General features: G+C 37.0%; 1 protein-coding gene across 2 annotated transcripts in view; it reads left to right on the top strand.

Annotated features, from left to right (window-relative positions):
- The window catches only part of LRP2 (LDL receptor related protein 2), a 253,428-nt gene that overhangs the window by 69,210 nt on the left and 164,626 nt on the right, over positions 1 to 19,592 (top strand). For both annotated transcript variants that reach the window (XM_072612238.1, XM_072612237.1), the window contains exons 7-11: positions 810 to 926; positions 2,691 to 2,834; positions 5,015 to 5,134; positions 10,899 to 11,027; positions 13,675 to 13,844. In XM_072612238.1, the coding sequence (XP_072468339.1) occupies positions 810 to 926; positions 2,691 to 2,834; positions 5,015 to 5,134; positions 10,899 to 11,027; positions 13,675 to 13,844 (680 nt within the window). The remainder of the gene's footprint in view (positions 1 to 809; positions 927 to 2,690; positions 2,835 to 5,014; positions 5,135 to 10,898; positions 11,028 to 13,674; positions 13,845 to 19,592) is intronic.

Here is a 19,592-nt window from a genome sequence, read left to right as displayed (position 1 = left end):
ATGTCATTTCCATATCACCTTAGAGATAATGCATCAATAAATTGAGGAAGTATAGAATATCTCCCCTTCCTCATTTATTAAATTAGAGTTGGACTAGATGACCTCTGATGTCCCTTCTAGCTCTACATTTATTATGACTAGTAAGGGAGATGATATTATCAACATATTTTTTATGAAAAAAAAACCCCAACACTTATAATATTTTTCTTGTTGCATGATTGGGCCAGAGGGATCCTAAGAGTCACTGAGCCATTTGGTCTTGGAGTAGATTCCTTTGTCAAGAAGAGATAGTAATGACTACACCTGGGGTTGAAGTCACTGATGTAAGATTCTTTGCAAATATCAGTCATACTTTTAAATGGCCACTCATCAGTGAGCACCTTCTTCTAGAGCTACTGACTCTTCCCCCAACTTTAGATTAATTCTGAGATGAATTCCCTCAATATGTGAGTACCCTAGCATCATTCATTTTTGTTCTTTTGTTTTTTGACTTAGAAGACATTTGTATGACTTCATTAACTCTAGAAGTTTCAGCTGAAGGGTAGACCTTAGGTCAGGGGAAATGCACATTTCAGTAGAAAAAGCACCGAACTTGGAATCAAGAGACCTAGATCTGTATCATTTACTAGTTGTATCACCTTTGGCATGGCATGTTACCTCTGATTTCAGGACTTTTATAAAATGTAGAACCTGGATTAGATAATTTTCAAGGTCCCTTCCCCTTTCACATGCTATTAACCCATGGTTCTAATGTGGTTATTCTTCATGGTTTATGTCTGATGAGTGAAACTGTTGCTCTTTCTTCTTAGCCTATCAAACATGCAAAGGAAATTTCTTTACTTGTCCAAGTGGTCGTTGCATTCATCAAAGTTGGGTTTGTGATGGTGATGACGATTGTGAAGATAATGCAGATGAAAATGGATGTGGTGAGTAGAGGACTTCTCTCCCAAAAGATGTTTCCTGTGACAAAATTTGTTCTTTCTATGTGAAATGCTTTTCAGAGCACATACCCTGTGCCAGTAGAATTTATAGACATTCAGAGTTATCCATCAATGATGATTTGATGGGGCCGATATAATTCAATGGCTGGAGAGACAGTAATGGTGACCTGGACAGGTAGTCAGCAAAGGAAAATCAAGTATTTAATAAGGTTTCATATACGTACAATCAGCTGGATAAATTTCCTTGCTATCACTAAACATATTGGGTTGAATTATTCTCCACACATTTATACACCTTTTCTCCCTCTACAGGATGGACACATGCCAACTCAACCCAGCTTAAACATTTATTAAAAACCTATAGCCCAAATAAGATTGGGATATTCTTATTCTGATTTCCACTCTTACAGATGAGCCTCAGATACCAGAGGAAGACTCTTAGTCTTCTAGGTGTACTCCTGAGGGATCTGGAGGGCATAATCGACTTCCCTTGGCTCAAACCTCCACTTATTTGCTTCCTCTCAAGAATATCAGTTGAGAATCAGCTTTTTCTTTTGTTTATTTTTGTTATTGTTATTTAGTCATGACTGACTCTTGGAATGATCCTAGCACTCTTTGGATGAGCTCATGGGCATGTGGCATTTTTTTTCTTTGTATACTCAAATTTCCCAGTAAAACAATGACTTGGAAAAGGCTGGGGAATGTGGATAGGATGAATGTGGGAAGTGTAGGCGAGAATGAGGTTAAGGGGCAGAGATCAGAGATCATATGTGGGAGGAATTGCTTAGAAGTAGACCCTCCTCCCCAATTTTGCTGGATTCCTCTTTGGTTCTGCTGCTTTTGGAATGTCCAGGAGTCCACTTTGTTCATGAATCCCATGTCATAAAAACAAGTTAGCCATAGAGGTTACAGTCCCAGATGTGACAATGAAGGTTGCTTTTCTATGGAAATCTCTTTGTTCCACATACTATTTTAGATATATAAGGTTTTTTTTTTCCATATAAATGACCAGAGAAAATGGCCTAAAGACTCCATTTTTTTCTTACTAGTTTTATGAGGACCATGATAATTTTAGCTCCATATCTGACTTGTTCCTATAGAAATATTAAAGTGTTCCAGATGGTCCTGATTGTACGGCTTATTAAGTCAGAGGTGTCAAATATGGAATCCTAACGCTCCAGGGCAGTTTGAACTAAATTGAAATATAATTGGGAAATATTTAACATAATAAAAAATGCAGTAAAACATAGATAATTTTATATTTTAAAACTAAATCAATATGTAGCTGTCAGGGATCTGTATTATGGAGTAATGGTCCCTGTTTACATCTGAGTTTGACACCACTAGTTTAAGTAACCAAGTCTTCTTCTCAGGGTAGAGGGGAGGAGAGAAGATTGTCCTGCCTATGTATCATGCAAACCCACATCTTTGTTCAAGTAGCTGACTTTGGGCCACTTCTTTAACCATTAGTGTTTCCATAATAAATATACAGGGGCAAGAAGAAGAAGCTGAACTTAAATTAACCAGTTTGCTACTCATCAGCTCTGATGCAATGCTAGTGAGATAGCCAGTTTAATTGCTGGCTGGATATGATTTATGGATTATCTATGGATTATTTATTATTTGTTATGCTGCATGCCTCCCATTACCATGGATTAAAAAATAAAAAAGAAATTGTTTTTGCTTTAGTAGTATACAAAATTCATCATTATCTGAAATGGTTCATGTTTTTATTTCTCTTTTGTTCAGAAAGTGGTCATCATGAATGTTACCCAGGAGAATGGGCCTGTCCAGGGTCTGGGCACTGTATCCCAATTGAAAAACTTTGTGATGGCACATCAGACTGTCCTTCTGGAGAAGATGAGACCAATGTGACTGCAGGCAGACACTGCAGTGAGTATAAGAGCTCTTAGGAGTGGGTTATTGTGCAAAAAGTCTAAGCTTTCCTTTCTACCTCTGCAAATTAGAGGGTGACTATTCTATGTAGTGCAAAGAAAAAGATAATGTGATAGTAGCTCGTTATATAGTTCTTTAAAGTTACAAAAGTGAAATTTATGGAAATTATAAAGCACAGTGAGATAAGTACCGTATATCATCTCATTTGATTCTCATAACAGTCCTGGGAGGTAGATGCTACAAGTATTTCTATTTTACAGAAATGAAGGCTTGGAAAGTTATAAGTGACATGATTATGGTCACCAAGGTTATTAATCATTGAAAGCAGGATCTGAATACAGTTCACCTAACTCTAGGTCCAGTGCTCTTTCCATAACTCTGTGTAGTCTTGTTGTAGCACTACATTTAGAGTCAGAAGTTCCTGTATTGAATCTCAGCTCTGGCACATACTAGCCCTTGGGGCATTTTCATAACATCTTTGTGCTTCAGTTTTCTTGTACTAATTGTATTTTATGGAGTATTGTGGGGACAAAATGAGGTAATGTGCATAAAGTAATTTTTAAACTGTTTATATAATTTAACATTTGGTTATTAAACAAGATCTATGCCTAAAAACATTAGGAGCTTATAGTGGGGTAAAGGGCAGGTACACAAATAAATGAGAATTATGTAATAATAATAGAGCTAACATTTATATAATACTTAGTATGTGCCAGGCACTGTTCTAAATACTTTATAAATATTATCTCATTTAATCTTCACAACAACCTATCTGGGAGGTAGGTGCAGTTATTGTCCATATTTTACAGATGAGGAAGCTGAAGCAAATAGAGATTAAGTGACTTGCCCAGGGTCACACAGCTAATGTCTGAGGTTGAATTTGAACTCATGTGTAGGAGATGGTCAGGAAAAGTTCTTTGGAATGTGAAGAGGGAAAAATAACTTTCACCTCAGGGGTTGGGAGAAGATAGGAAAGGCTTCATTGAGGATATGTGATGTGAGTTGAGCCTTAATGAAAGGGAGAGATTTAGAATGTTGGAAATAGGGGGAGAGTGCTTTCTGGCATGGAGGATGAGATGAGCCAAGGCACAGAGATAAGAAAGGTTAGGATGACCTGGAGATAGAGAGTAGTCCTGGTTGGCTGGTGTATAGTATGTGAAAAGCAACAGGCTGGAATCCAGTGTGATATCAGGTTCAGGGATTGATATGTTTTATTTGGTAGGCAATAGGGAACCACTGAAGGTTTTTGAGTAGAGGCATGACATGAATCCAAGTGGTTATTAGGTTCTTGGGCAACAATGAAGAAAATGGAGATAAATTATATACAAGCAGACAATTAGGATAGTAGAGGGAAGAAGAGATGAGCGCCTGAGTAGAGAGGTAGCAGTGACAGTAAGGAGGAGGAGATAGTTAGGAGGTGTTTTGGATGTAGAAGAAATAGAATTTGGTAACTGATTGGACGGAAGGAGGAGGAAGAGTCAGCAACAACTTCAGTAGTATGGACCTATGGACACACTATTATTTTACTTTAGATTTATTATTTATATAGCTATATTTATTAGCTTATTTTATATTTTTATTTATAGCTGTTTAATGACAAGTTTGATTTATAAAAGATATTTCAGAGCTTTCTCTCCTATGTCTTGTATATATGAAAACATACTGATTTTTATATATGAAGACATTACTAACCCATGGTCTAATAATAGCACTTTGTAGTTTGCCAAGTACTTTCCAAATACTATCTCATTTTATCTTCCCAGCAACCCTGAGAGGTAGGTAGATATTATTATTATAATACCTATTTTACAGATGAGGAAACTGAAACAGACAGAAGTCAAGTGACTTGCCCAGGGTTACTTGGTAGTAAATGTCTGTGAGCATTTGAATTCAGGTCTTCACTGATCCCATGTTCAGTGCTCTATCCACTGTGCCATGGGATATAAGCTTTGGGTAGTATTTATAGTCATTACATTGATTTATGTTGAACTGTAGGCATTAGGTTAAATTGTTTAAAAAAACTCCAGTATTGAGTTAGTTCCTATTATATAAAAATCACTATGATAGTTTTTAATACCCCTGTCCCATACTTGATTTTTAGAAAGGAAAACTATCCATTACTTTTTAAGAAAACTGTCTCTGCTTACTGCATTGCTAAAAGTGCTTTCTTTGTTTAGATATATCTCAGTGTGCTACCCTGAGCTGTCAGCATCGTTGCCACTCCTCACCAACTGGAGGGATTTGTTATTGTCCCCAGGGTTACGTCATCAGCTCCAATGACAGCCGGACCTGTGTGGGTAAGTCATAAAGGGGAGAATCCATGTGTAGCTATATTTATGGACTTGCATAATCATTGATATTAGGGAATTTGCACTTGGGGTTAGAGGTGATGACAGTTGTTATTGCTCAGTCTTTTTTTTCAGTTTTGTTTGTGTCCTCATTTGGGGTTTTCTTGGCAAAGACACTTGAGTAGTTTGCTGTTTCCTTCTCCAGCTCATTTCATAGATGACAGCAATGAGGCAAACAGGGTTAAGTGACTTGTCTAGGGTCACACAACTAGTGAGTGTCTGAGGCCAGATTTGAACTTAGAAAGATGAGTCTCCCTGACTCCAGGGCCAGCACTCTATCCACTGTACCACCTAGCTGCCCTGGAAGTGATGACGTGACAGTAAATGACAGAATGGTCTTCAGTGAGAATTTTGAGAGCCAAAGTTAAACTCTGGAAAACCTTAGCCAGGTAAGTGCCTTTAAGACCAATACGGGTAAGTGGAAGATTAGAGGTAGGAATTCCGTGTTGTTTTCCTTCTGAAAGTATTTGGAAATTAAGAAAAAAGTGCTTCTTAGCAGGATGAGGTCTCCTTCTGAATGCCCTTGATGATGGCTAGCGCAGAACTAGACACAGCGTATGCAATTGTCTTCCCAAATCTGCTATTAGGATGTTTAAAAATAACCTAGACCCTGGAGATTTAATTCAACAAATTAAATTCGGTAAATATTTATTGAATATCTTTTTTACTTAAGAAGGAGGAAGGAGGGAGAATATGCAGAGAGCACTAAGATAGAGGAACTTTGCCCTCTGGGCAAGGAGGAGGGTGTCTTGCATTTCATCACCATGGGGATCTTTCAGAGTAGAAATTCTCTATGTGAATGCACATTGCACCTTGTCTTTAATTTATAGACATGGTTTAGAGCTGGAAGGAACCTTTGTGGTCCTTCTCCTTCTTCTTATACCTAAGGAAGCAGAGGCATAGGTGGTTAAATGACTTGCCCAAGGTCATGCAGAAAATAAGTAATGGAACTGACGCTTGAACTCAGATCCAAATCTATCCCTCTTTTTACTTTGTTATGGTCCCTAAAGCGTTGCCCAAGGCACTGAGAAAGTTTAATGACTTTCCCTTAATCACTCAGAAGTATCTCTGAAGTAGAAATCGAACCCAGATTTTCCTGATTGAAAGACCAGAACTCTTTATCTACAAGCAATTTATAACCTAAAAATTGAGGCGGGCACCTTAGTGAATTGTAATATAATTTTGCAATCACAGTGTAAAAATACAATGTAATTTTAGCAATGGAGGAGCCAGATTTACATGTTGGTATTTTTATTTCTCAATTTTTCAGTGTCTGTGGGTCAGTCTTTTTTAGTTTTTCTTTCTCTAACCCCCGGATATATGATGATTTGACCAGACAACTATTAGCCCTGCCACCTGGCACAGGGCATAGGAAGAGAGAGCTGAGAAAAGGAAAATCAGTCAGTTTTGTTTCCTGGGGCATCTGGTAAGGGGAGGTAGGGGAAACTATATGCTAAAGTGCTGTCTGAGATTTCTTTATGGATCCCTAAAGGCCATAGAGTTGAGTATTATTCTGGGACTTTACTGTCTGTTAGTAGAATGGGGTGGAGCTGGTAGAGGGAACTCCTAGGTAATAAGACTTTCTCTATTAATGCAGGTCAGCACCTTCTCTGAAATTTATAGTCTTAGAAGTTGACCAGGGCACTGAACGGTCCAGTAATTTGTCTCCAAGGTCATACAATCAGTACATGTCAGAGTCAGAACTTGAACTCAGGTCTTCCTGGTTCTCAGATTATCCTGAGAATCCAGTACCCTTTCATATTGCCTAGGATTTAGAGATTCCTTAGTATCTCTCTGGATAACAAGGAATGATACGTAATTATTTCCGTTATTGGAAAGATATTTTTTGCTGACATTAGTTCATTTTAATTTAAACACTTTGAAGCTTTGGCAAAAAGATTGTGAATTGGAAAAAAACTTGAGTTTTCTGTCTCAGTACTTTACTTTTAGCTTTTTTGATCTTTTTTTTTTTTTGAACGTGAGTGATTTTATCTACTGAGAACCAGGAGCAATTCTGATAGGAGATGGTTCTAATTATTATGAGATGCATAGAAAATATTCCGATTCTTAGTGTTCTGACCAAATAGCTTAATATCTTAAGCAAAAGTTACAATGGTCACTTTTCTGTCTTAGCTACTTGTCAGGAGAAAAATGATTTTTCTTACAATAAGTTAATCTGATTGCTGTTATCTCTGTAGTGTGCAAAGTGGATATATTTAGGGTTTTTCATATCAGGGCCGTATTATCAATAGTGCCCATAACCATGACATTCCTTTTTCAAATGGTAACCCAAGTTTAAAGACCAGTGTTTAATGTGAAGGGACCTAAGATAATCAATAATTCTGAATTTCCTAAGTATGACAAAAATAAAACCCAAATAATTTTTATAAGCAGTCAGTATTGAAATCTCTACTTGACATTGCTTGGTTCTCCTAGTTACATCTGACCCCATTTGGGGTTTTCTTGGCAGAGATACTGGAGTGGGTTGCCATTTTTTTCTCTAGCTCATTTTACAGATGAGGAAACTGAGGCAAACAGGGTTAAGTGACTTGCCTAGGGTCACACACCTAGTGAGTATCTGAGGCCAGATTTGAACTCAGGAAGACGAGTCTTTCTGACTCCAGGTCCAACAGTCTATCCACTGTACCACTTACCTTGTTAATAAGATACAAAATGTTCTTTAAGTTGTTCATTTTGTTTAGATTATATAATTCAACTCATCTTAAAACAATTTTCAGACTAAAGTCTTTATCTTTGTCCTCCTTTCTTATGCTGACAAGCATAAGGTGGGGACAAGCAAGGGGAAAGGAAGGATTTTTTAAAAAAAGGAAATAAATTGCTTTTTATTTGACTTTTTCTCTTCTGTAACAATGGAACCATTAGAAATGTTGGTCTCTTCCCAGTGATGGAATTACTTGAGAAAGGACCAAAATGATCATAAAGAATGACATAATGTCAAAATATTAAAAAGGTCACATTTTTCATCGTGTGATTTCTCTGTGCCTTCAGATTCTGGAAATTGTCTTTTTTTCTCTATAAATCAGTACCCACTTCTCATCTGGTGAAGAAGCTAAAAATGTTATTCCCTTCTTGTTCCATTCGTACCATTAATGGTATGACTTAGGAACGTTTTCCTTTACTTATCCCCATGCCTTATCTAGAAAACAAAACCTTATTCTAGTGACTAAAAGTTAAACAGCATGTTTTGTTTCTTTTTAATTTATCTATAGGTAAGACTTTAAAGGCAAACTTCCTAACACTTGCTGTTCAGCAGATGTTAGGACTATTTGCCCTCAAAAATTCCTAGTCACAGTACATGCTTTTCTGAAGCTTCCCATCACTACCGTCTCCCCCAGTGACTTCAAACACTTGGCCAATCCCATGGTTCTGGTATTCGGAGTCAGGTGGTGTCACGACCTGGGGATTTCCACTTGAACGTCCTGTCCTTGCCTTTTCACTGGGGCGAATCTTTTGGCAGACCTGATGTGTGTGCTTAGTAGAGCATAGAGAGGGAGTGAGCAAGTAAAAGTTTTTTCTACCCTCATTAACATTAAATATAGAATATCCAAATGGAATCTGAATAGTGTTAAGGAATTCTTAATTCTTTGAAAACAGTTTCAATGCAATTCATTTTATTTCAATAAATGTTTGTCAAGTACCTGCTATATGAAAGGCACAATTCTAGGTACTGTAGATACAAAGACTAAATCAGAACAGGTTTTGTCACTTCATTTTACATTCTAACGGTGGGAGCTGGCACAGCTGCTGTCTAGGAGGGATTGCTAACAGGATGGTGGAATCTCTTGGTGTTTGACTTGTTATATACTCATATGGCAGTGTGGTATCACCTACCTTTTGTTCCTGAGCTTTGCAGTATTTGAGGCAGGTCTGATTTAACAAATGCCATCTATTCACCTGAGTTTAGACAATTGGACAGTCTCTGGAATGTGTGGGGTTATAGTCAACTTTGGGTATTTGGGGACTGAAAGGGTTTTTCCCCTTCCTCTTTCTGACCTGTTCTGGATTCTTCTTGTTGCTTTGAGTTCCCAGAAGGTTATAGAGGTGATCTGAGACCTAGAAAATGAACTGGGAAACCTCAACAACCCACTTGTGAGTTCTAATTGTAATGGATTAGAATTTTAAAATTCAAATTACAGATAAAAGGGCAATAGTACACACTAACTTTTAAGTGTCCTTGAAAGTTCAGTTTACAAAAGACTGCTTTTACTTAGAGTTAAAAGTAAACCAAAGAAGACTTTTTCAAATTGACCTGTGACAAAATATTATCTTTTTTAAAAAGTAAAATACTGTCAGTTGCTGCTCTCCAATTCTCTATTCTAATCACATCTAGAAGATTCCAGTGAAATCTGACACATCCTATAAATTAAGGAATGCATTTGAAATGTAGTGCTCCCTAAATTCAGTGGTTCCTTTTACTTCTCCATACTTTTGTTCCATCATCTCTAAAATGAATTTAGCCATTCTGGCCATGAGATGAAGTTTGAGATCCATGGATAAAAATCGTCTAATGTTGACAATATGCTGAGTAATCTTCCATTTTCTGGCCAAGAACAGAACTCTAGTTCTCCCTGTAGTGTTCATGAAAGTCACACTGGTGGAAAATGGATTAGACCATGACTGGTCTTTGGTTTCCCTTCTAGAGAAATTCTTTCAGAATCAACTGGCCTGTTAGAAGCAATAGTTTGAAAAGAATGACTCTGAATATAAAAAGGATATTTGAGCACTTTGAAAATAAACAGAAAAGCATTTTTTTTACTGAAAAGTATCTTCTCGGAAACTTGGGCAGTAGTTTTAGGATATATTTATCAAGGCTCATCTCAATAATTCCTCCCTTTAAGATTCCTTTCCTGACTAACTGGTCTTCTGTACTTGTATTGTTCCTATATTTATGCATCGAGACTATACTGGGATGTCACGTGTGTGCTCATGGTTTGTGTTGTAATTGTTTTATTGTCTACAGTTATTTTCTTAATTAGATTGTAAGCTCCTTGAAGGTAGGGAATCTGATTTCTCTTTCTTTTGTAAACTCTAGAAAACATAATCCCATTTAATCTAGAAAGTAGGCTCTCATTAAATTTTAAAAAATGAATGAATGATTAGGGTCATAGTAGAACTGGTAAAACCTCTGAGGGTTGAGATAGTTTTTGATTTTATATTTCCAGTGTCTTGCACATTGTACATACTTAATAAAAGTTGAATTAATTTAAAAATGATTAATAAAATTATTTTTCATGTCTGGGTTTTGCTGCAATCCTATGGAAGATAGGTTTTTAAATAGAAACTTTATCCAAAGTTACCCTTTATTTAAGAAGTAGATTTGTTTTAGACTTTGCTTCATTTTGGAAGGAAGTATCCAGACAGAAATATAGGAATGTAGGAATAACCTTAAAAGAGCTAGTGTTACTTGACTATAAAACTCTTATATTTTGGAAAGTAATAGTCCTTGTGTTCATTGGGAGGAAAAACATTTTGAAAAAACACATATGCAATGACTTTTTCTTCTGTTTGGTGGATGGCCTACTTTATATTATCATGTCTTATAAAAATTCTTTATTATGTAACTGCAACCACATGCTTTTGATAGAATGAACTTTCTCTAGCATCCTGAATTGCCTTCTGTGCACATTTCTCAAGGGTTCTCTAGGTAAATACTGTGAAGGAGGATGACAAACTTGTGTTTTCCATATGGTAGATTTTGATGACTGTAAGATGTGGGGTGTGTGTGATCAGATGTGTGAAGACCGCCTTGGCCATCACCAGTGTCATTGCGTGGAGGGCTATGTCCTAGAACAACATCGGCATTGTCGAGCCAACGCATCCTGTAAGTAAATGGCAGAGGAAATGTCACGGCCATCATTTTTTGATTATTCAGGGATTGATTATACTCTTTGTGAATTATCTATGATTCTGGCTTTTTCTTTGGGGCCTAAACCCATTATTATGCAATAAATACTCCATTTAGAATTTACTGACAGACATTTCATTTCTATTCCATTTACTGATCCTGAATATAGACAATAAATGTGAGATTAATAATACATGTATTATTGCTTACCTTTGGATGGTATTTTACAGTTTATAAAGCACACATATCACCTACATTGTTCAATTACACCCTCACAATGAATCCTTAGGGTGAGTAAGTACAAGCTTTATTGCCTCCATTTTACAGTTGAGGAAACAAAAGTTCGGAGAGTTTATTTGACAGAGCTGGTACTTGGCCTAGGTCTGCTGATCCCTAATGGTCTTGTGGCTTCATGGAGGCAGACCCAGTCTCTATATGGAGCATCAAACAGCAGAATCAGACCCCCCTTGATTATTCTCATTTTGAAGCTTGTACTCCTTTTAGGGATGCCCACAATGGTCCCATTTTCTACATAAGGGGCAGTTAGCTCTTAGCTTATTAGTGGAGTAGACATGATTGATAGGCCCTGGGTTCAGTGAATCATCTCTAGGCTTGGTTTTTCTGCCTTATCCCCTTTCTCAGGTTTTCTTTGGTGACTCCTTTTAAATATCCCAGGGAAGGACTTTTACCAGAATTCTTCATACTACATGAGGTTTGAGCATGAGAACTACACAATATAGTTTGGAACAACAAAAGTTTGGATTACATTTGCTATGTTCCACTGTGAGCTGTAGGTTGTCATCCCCGAGATTGCATCAGCTTTGGTACTCACAACTCCTCAGGACTCTCAACAAAATCTCTTTTTCTGATTCGAAAGATAGAGGATGGAACAAAAACTCTCCCCAAAGCCTCCATTTAAAAAGGGCTTACAGTGCATGAGTTTCCCAGCAGCTGTGCTCTTGGGACTGGAGGAGTCCATTGTCATCATGCCCCTCCCCCTTTCAGTTTCCCTTTGTGTGTTGCCTTTCCCCCATTAGATTGTAAGCTCCTTGAGAGAGGTTCTATTTCTCTTTTTCTTATTTGCATCCCTAGTGCTTAGCACAGTGCTTCACACATGGCAAGTGCTTAATAATTGTTCATTGAATTGAATTGACATACCATCTGCAGGGATAATTTTGATGTTTTTTATGTAATATTTAGTCAGGGCTTTTCCAAAAGGGTTCCTACAGTGTTGGTAGTGAAACTTGTGGAGGAAAATAGATTAAAAACCTTGGTCAAAAATGTTGAGACATGAAATAGTTTCTATTTTCACTTTGGGGTATTTTGGGAAGTGAACACTTCATTTATTTAAACTTTTTCCAGTTGTTCTTTTATGAGTTCCAGGAGATGAAACCCAACCTCTCTAGGCATTTATTGATGTTGGGGCATGTTTATTGAATGTTTCTGGGCATAAAAAAGCTGACTTTTCAGATATTACTAGTAGTTCTAATATGGCATTATGATTCTGAAGCTGGCAGTGATCACAGGTCACAGGATAGTAGAACTGGTAGGTATTATTGTAATTATGAAATTCAAATTCATTATCTTATAAATGAGGATAGTGAGGATCCTTAATGACTTGCCAAGTAGCAGAACTGAGGTCCAAATTCAGAGATTCCGAGTTGAAATCCAGGGCCATTTCCTCTATGACATGCTGTTTCCTTAAACTATGTTATTTTGAGAAATGCCTCAAAGCCTTCATAACCTGGTCCCATCCTACTTTTCCAAGTCTTCTTACAACTTGTTCCTCGACACATACTCTTTGATCCAGTAATACTAATTCCTGGCTGTTCCATGAACAAGACACTCCATTTCTTGACTAGGCATTTTCTCTGGCTCCCCTTATGCCTGAACCGTTCTTCCCCCTTAACTCCATCTGCTGACCTCCCTGGCTTCCTTTAAGTCCCAACTAAAGTCCTTCTTCCTACAGGAAGCCTTTTCCAACCCCTCTTTTTCTAGCGCCTTTACTCTGTTATTCTCATTTGTCCTGTATATAACTTTGCAAGTATTGGTTTGCATGTTATCTTTGCCATTGAATTTTAAGCTTCTCTAGCAGGGACTGTCTTTTGCTTCTTTTTTGTGTCCCTGGCACTTAACACAGTCCCTGGCACATAGTAGGTACTTAGTAGATGTTTATTGATTGGTAGAAAAGACCTACATGACAGAGAAGATCCTTGGATTAGGATCCAGGAGATCTAGATTCTTGTCCTGATCCTGTTCCTGACTTATTAGATGTTGGTTTCATCACCTGGATCTCTTGAAAAAATAACATGAAACAAATGAAGTGCCCATTACCACAAATACCCCAATATCAAAACAAGAAATAATTTTGAGCGTAGTTTCTCCCATAGTTTTTAACCTACTTTCCTCCACAAATTTCATTTAATCTTTCTGGGACTCAGTTATTTCATTTCCAAAATGGGGATGACCATACCTGCTTTGCTTGCCCCATGAAGTTATAGTGGCTGACGATAAGATGGGATATGAAAAAGCCTTTTGAAAAGTAGAAAGAGTCATACATATGTCAGATGCTGCTATTTCTCTTTATTAAACACAAGCGACTTGTGTCTCCTTCACCTTTTAGCTGGTGTAGCATCTCTGATTTTCTCTAATGGTCGGGACTTACTAATTGGTGATATCCATGGAATGAGCTTCCGGACCTTGGTACAGTCTCAGAATCGTGGAGTGGCGGTGGGTGTGGATTTTCATTTTTACTTACACAGAATCTTTTGGACAGACACTGTGCAAGATAAGGTAAGTAGAAATCTCAAGACTGGGCCCTGAGAGGGGAGTGGGACCAAGAGCAGAATGTGTTGATAGCTTTTCAATTTTGAGAGTCGATGCCGGCAGTGCCTTTGTTTTCTAACAAAAAAGGCCCTTGAGATATTTTATGTTAATCACCACCTTTTCCATGCTATACTGTTACATGTGATACATTAAACAAAGCAGGCTATTATATGGATTAGTCTTGAGCAACTTTTAATTTTATTCGAAATGGAGTCCAAGAGCCTAATTAAGAGAAATAGTAGACATTCTTTCAAAACTGGTTAGATATTCAGTCGTAATTTTTTGAAACTTGATCACTTAAAATGTAAAAAGTGCTGTGCTTTTTTGGATGATAAAAATCAGATTTCACCTGCATCTTCTAAATGCAACTGGAACTGAGGATTGGATAACAAATATTGACAGTATTTGGTTTAACAAGGCAATATTTTGTTACATAGCCTTATTTGGAAAGTGAGATGGATTTAATTTCAACTTTGAATAAGGTAGTGGAGAGTTTAAGAAATCAATTTGTGAGACTCCTTAAAGACAGGGGAGATCTTTTTCTCTCTTTTGTCACTTCCCTTTATTTCCAGAAGAGAATTCCAACACATTGTAGTTATAGCTTTCTTAAAATTTTGTAGGATGAGAGCCTGGTCCAATTGCAATTCTGATTTACTTTGATATGTAAAGGATCCATGATGACTTTATCAGTTTTGGTTTTTCTTACCCTGATGTAGATTACATCTTCTCTCCACCTTAGTAGACAGTATCCATGAGTTGTGACTGAAACAATTCATCACCACTGGGCAACTCTCTTGTGAGTGGTTTCTTCAGAATAATTTAGGTTGGCCCTTAGATGGCAAGCACAAGATTCATTCTTGGGTCTGTACCCAAAGCCCTTTAATTTGGTAATACAAGATTTAGAGTTGGAATTCAATTGAATTAAATTTAACAGACAAAATTGTCTGTTAAAGGATTTTAAAACAGACTCCCCTCATTTCATTGATGTTGAAACTGTGGCCCAGGAAGGTTGTCTTTTGCTCAGTATCATAAAGATGTTAAGTGATAGCTAGGATGCAAACCCACATCTTCTACTTCTTTCTACTATGCTACAATAGAAAAAAAGTACTGGATTTGGATTCAGGATTTGAATCCTCCCCTTATTAATACCTTTGTGATTTAATTAAGTCACTCCTCTTGACTCCAGTCTCCTCTGTAACATTATGAGGTTGGCCTAGATTAAACACAGAATCTCAGAATCAGAAGGACTTTCAGTGACCATCTAGTCCAACACACACATGAACAAGAATCTACAAATGGTCATTCACCTTTAATTTGAAGACTAGTGGAGGCTAAGTCACTGTCTCCAAGGCAGCATATTTCATTCTAATTTTTTTAGAAGTTCCTCCTTAAACTTACATTTGTCTCTTTGGAACTTTCCACCCAAAACTCCTTGTTCTGGCATTTTGGCAGAACCAATCTAAGCAGAAGAAGTCTAGTCTCTCCTCTGTAGGACAACTCTTTAAATAAACTATTGGATTCCTCCTAAATCTTTTCTGTTCCAGGATACATTTCCCCTGATCCTTCAATCTGACTCTGTAAGACAGTGTGTTAGCTACCCTTCAAAATTTGATATCACCTGAGAATTTTATGAGTTTGCCTTCTGTATCTCTATCCGAGTCATTGCTATAGTTTTTTAAAAAAGTAATTCCTAATTATTATCAAGCATAGATTAATTGAATTTGGTTTTCTCCCCTCAACTTGATTAGACAGCTTTCCATTTCTGAATCCTTTATCTAGAATTCCATTGACATATTCAAACATAGTTATCTAGAAGTCAGACCACTTCCAGAGGTAATATATAGCACCAGACATTGTGGGCTCAGCGGCCCAGCAATGCCACTTCTGTCATCCTCAAAGTGTACTGAACATAGGATCCAAAGAGCTGGGGTCATGTCTCCTTTCCTTTATCTGGGCACATCAGTTATTCTCCCTGAAGCTCACTTTCTTTATGTGAATTAGCATGATACCTTTTCTTCTTGTTTCTGAATACCCAGAGCTTAGCACAGTGGTTGGCTACTGTATACTTTCTAATTCATTCATTCCCTTCTCTATCCTTTAATCTATTTTACTTTCCTTCACTGAAAAAGAATGACTTACCTTTACATAGCCATTTGTACTTAAATTATTTTATAAAATACATTATGTTAAGACAGGATAATTTTACTTCACCTCCTTTAAAGGGTTGGTGTGAAGATCAAACTGACTAATGTTGATGAGGCTCTCTACTACTTTAAGGATCTGCCATTTCATTGGTGTGAGCATTCTTTCCCTCTAGATGGATTACATCATCCCTCCTCTCAGTTGATGGTCATCATGTATTTTTGTGACTGAAAAACTCCATTACTTAGTTGCTATCTTATGTACTGATGATCCTTTGAGGATCAACTAATTAGTTCCTAAATACAGCAAAGTGGTTAGTTGAGCTATTCAAACTTAACTAGGGTGGGCTCTAGATGAGAGATACGCTGTCCCCCACTGGGCCCATAAACCAAGACTTTCCATTTGGTAGGACATGCCAGAATTTTCTGTTCTGCTGGACTGATTTTCAAGGGTAGTGCCCTAGCAGGAGTTTTTGGAGTCAGAGGTCTTAGATTCAAACCCCAGCTCTGCTGTCTACTACCTGTGTGACCCTGGACATGTCAATTAATTTTTTTGAACTTTAGCTTCCTCATCTGTAAAATGAGTGGTTGGATGAGATTGACCCCGAGATCTATGACCCTGTGAATCAATAAATGTATAGCATTTACCTTCAGACCTCCATGATCTTTTTTGCCCCATTTTGTTGATGTTCTCCCTAAAGTAAGGCACCCAGAAAGAAATATAATACCTAATATTACATTATATATAGTAATATAGGTGGTCTGACCAGGGCAGAATACAGGAGGACTTTCCCTTCCCTTCTTTTGGATGCTTTGCCTCTTTTAATTAAGATGACAAAAACTTTCTTTGGGGTCATATCACACCATTGACTACATTTGGCTTGTAGGTCACTGAAATTCTCAGATATTCAAATGAACTGAATGTCTTAAAAAGAATTTTTCAAGTTCCTTTCCACTTTAGAACCTATGAACTTTTGATGAAGATTTTGGAGTAAATAACTATAGAGAATTTGGTTTCCCTTCACTTAATTGTCATACTGTCAATCTGTGACCACACCATCTTCTTAATTTTATAATTCTTTTATTTTATTATCTCTGATAGGATATAGAGAGATTAATTAGGAACTGGAAGTTCTCAAGAAAGAGGCTGCTTATCTGTTAATGTGAATATTGAAATTAGATGTCCCATTTGAGAAAGAAAAAAACATTTATCAAAAGTTTAACTACAAAGGAGAATGCATATGACTCTACCAAATTATACTTCTTGAAATGAGCACAAAGCTTTTTTTTTTGTAGGAAGTAGTGATTTAGATTCTGTTCCTTCTGTCATTCTTAGGCAAGGGCCTCCTTGGTGGTCTTGCATATTTCAATTCAGCAAATATCTATTGATTTATTAATTGTGCTTGGGGTAGCTAGGAGGTGCAGTAGATAGAGCTGGACCTGGAGTCAGAAACACTCATCTTCCTGAGTTCAAATCTGTCCTCAGTCATTTACTAGCTGTGTGATGCCGGGCAAGTCACTTAACCATGTTTGCCTCTGTTTCCTCGTCTGTAAAATGAACTGGAGAAGAAAATGGCAAACCATTATAATATCTTTGCCAAGAAAACCTCAAATTAGGTCATGAAGAGTTGCACACAACTGAAATGACAGAACAGCACTGTGTGCTTGTCACTGATTTCTTCTAGAAACGTATTCTATACTCCCCCTCATCTCTGTGAGGGTAGAACTCCTAGAATTTTTTTTCTAACATCCAATTTTTGTTATTTTTCCCTGGAGTCTAACTCATCAGCTTGGAAGGAAAGCATTTCTTTTTTCTTTGAGAGGTGTCTGTAGAACTAGGCTGGGAATTTTTAGATGTCTTCTCCAGTCCCCACAAAAGCAGAAGGGTGATATTATTGGGCAAATTTCCCTGTTAGATGTATAGTAAAGGTTACTGAGAGGCTGTTTGCTGTAGATAATATTATAGTAATGCTTCAGTACTTAAGTTGTTATATGTACAGGTCTCTTCTATTGTAGATGGATTTTGTGAATTGCTGTAGCAGAAAAACAAACAAAGAAAAAAACCCAAAAACAAATTCCTGGTGCCCAACTTTCTGGTAACAAGGCACTCTGCTGTTTGCCAGGCAGGTCCTTGGATGAGAGATATACAGTCTTTTGCCAGGCATGCACTGGAAATCTTTCCAGCTTAGTAGAACCTGCCAGGCTTTGTTCTCTGCTGGCACAGTTTTTGAAAATGCAGGGTCAATTATATGCCATGATAAGACAGTAGAGGTAGAAATTAGTGGCAAAAATACAACAGTAAGAACAGTTAAAAATTACCTCAGTTTGGCTTTTTAGAATCATCTTCTTATCCCTTGTGACCCAAAAATTATTGAAAAAAATTAAAAGATGGGTTTTTCCCAGTTCTCCTTTTATATATTCTTTAAAACATAACTTGTTTTCCTCCTCTTGATAGATCAGTTCAATGTAATACACCTAGAAAACTGCAGAATTGCACTGTATTTTAGTTTCACATGAATGCTTTTTGCAACAAGGTTGTTCTATATCTCAAGACACCGAATGACATATGGAGACAAATAGATCCTATGATCAGCTGTGGTTAAGAACTAACAATCTTCAGAGGAAGAAGAAAATGTCCCATGTGCATAAAAACATCTGTAACAATTCTTTTGTTAGAACAAAAAACTGGAAATGGAGAGTGTGCCTATCAAATGGGGAATAGCTGGACAAGTTATGGAATAGGAATGTGATGGGATAGTATTGTGCCTTAAGAAATCATGAAAAGGATGGTTTCATGGAATCCTGGGAAGCAGAAATGTTTAAAAATGTCCTTTAATGACCACAATGCAATAACATTGTTAATCAAGCATTCAAACTTTTAGAAAAGAATACTAAAGAATTAATGAGTCAAAAAATAAATCATAGGAACAATAGATAATTTCATCTAAGACACTAACAATAATGAGATAATATACTTAAATTTTTGGGATGCAGCCGAGGTATTCCTTAGGGAAAATTTTATATCTTTAAATACTTCCATTCACAGAAGATAGAAAGATCAATGATTTTTTGTTTAAAAAAGCTGAACATAAAAATTCTGAAATTAGTGTCTTAGATGAAATTATCTGTTGTTTCTATGATGTTATTGCATTGTGGTCATTAAAGGACCTTTTAAATATTTCTGCTTTATGAATGTTTTTGAGACTTTTATGTGATAACATATGCTCACGGTCAAGTTTTTGCCATGCACAGCCAAGAAATGTGCATATTCCTGGGAAGACTTGTATGAAATGAGACAAAGTAAAATGAGCAGAACTAGGAGAGTAATTTTTAAGGCAGCAACATTGTAAACAGCACCTTTAAAAGGCTTATCATTGCAACGATCAACCATGATTCCCAAGGAGCAGTGATAAAGCCAAGTACCCACCTCCTGACAAAGGAGTGATAGATTCAAGGTACAGAATAAAACATGCATTTCTGGGCACTACTAATGTAGGGGGTTTGCTTTATAAGAGCTTTGTCTTTTTTCAATTTGTGGGACGTAAGAGAGTGAAGGAAGTTAGGGATAAGGTTG

The sequence above is a fragment of the Notamacropus eugenii genome, chromosome 5, assembly GCF_028372415.1.
Source record: "Notamacropus eugenii isolate mMacEug1 chromosome 5, mMacEug1.pri_v2, whole genome shotgun sequence".
Lineage (NCBI taxonomy): Eukaryota > Metazoa > Chordata > Mammalia > Diprotodontia > Macropodidae > Notamacropus > Notamacropus eugenii.
Note: the sequence above shows the minus strand (reverse complement) of the source record. Positions and strands in the feature narration are given on the sequence as shown.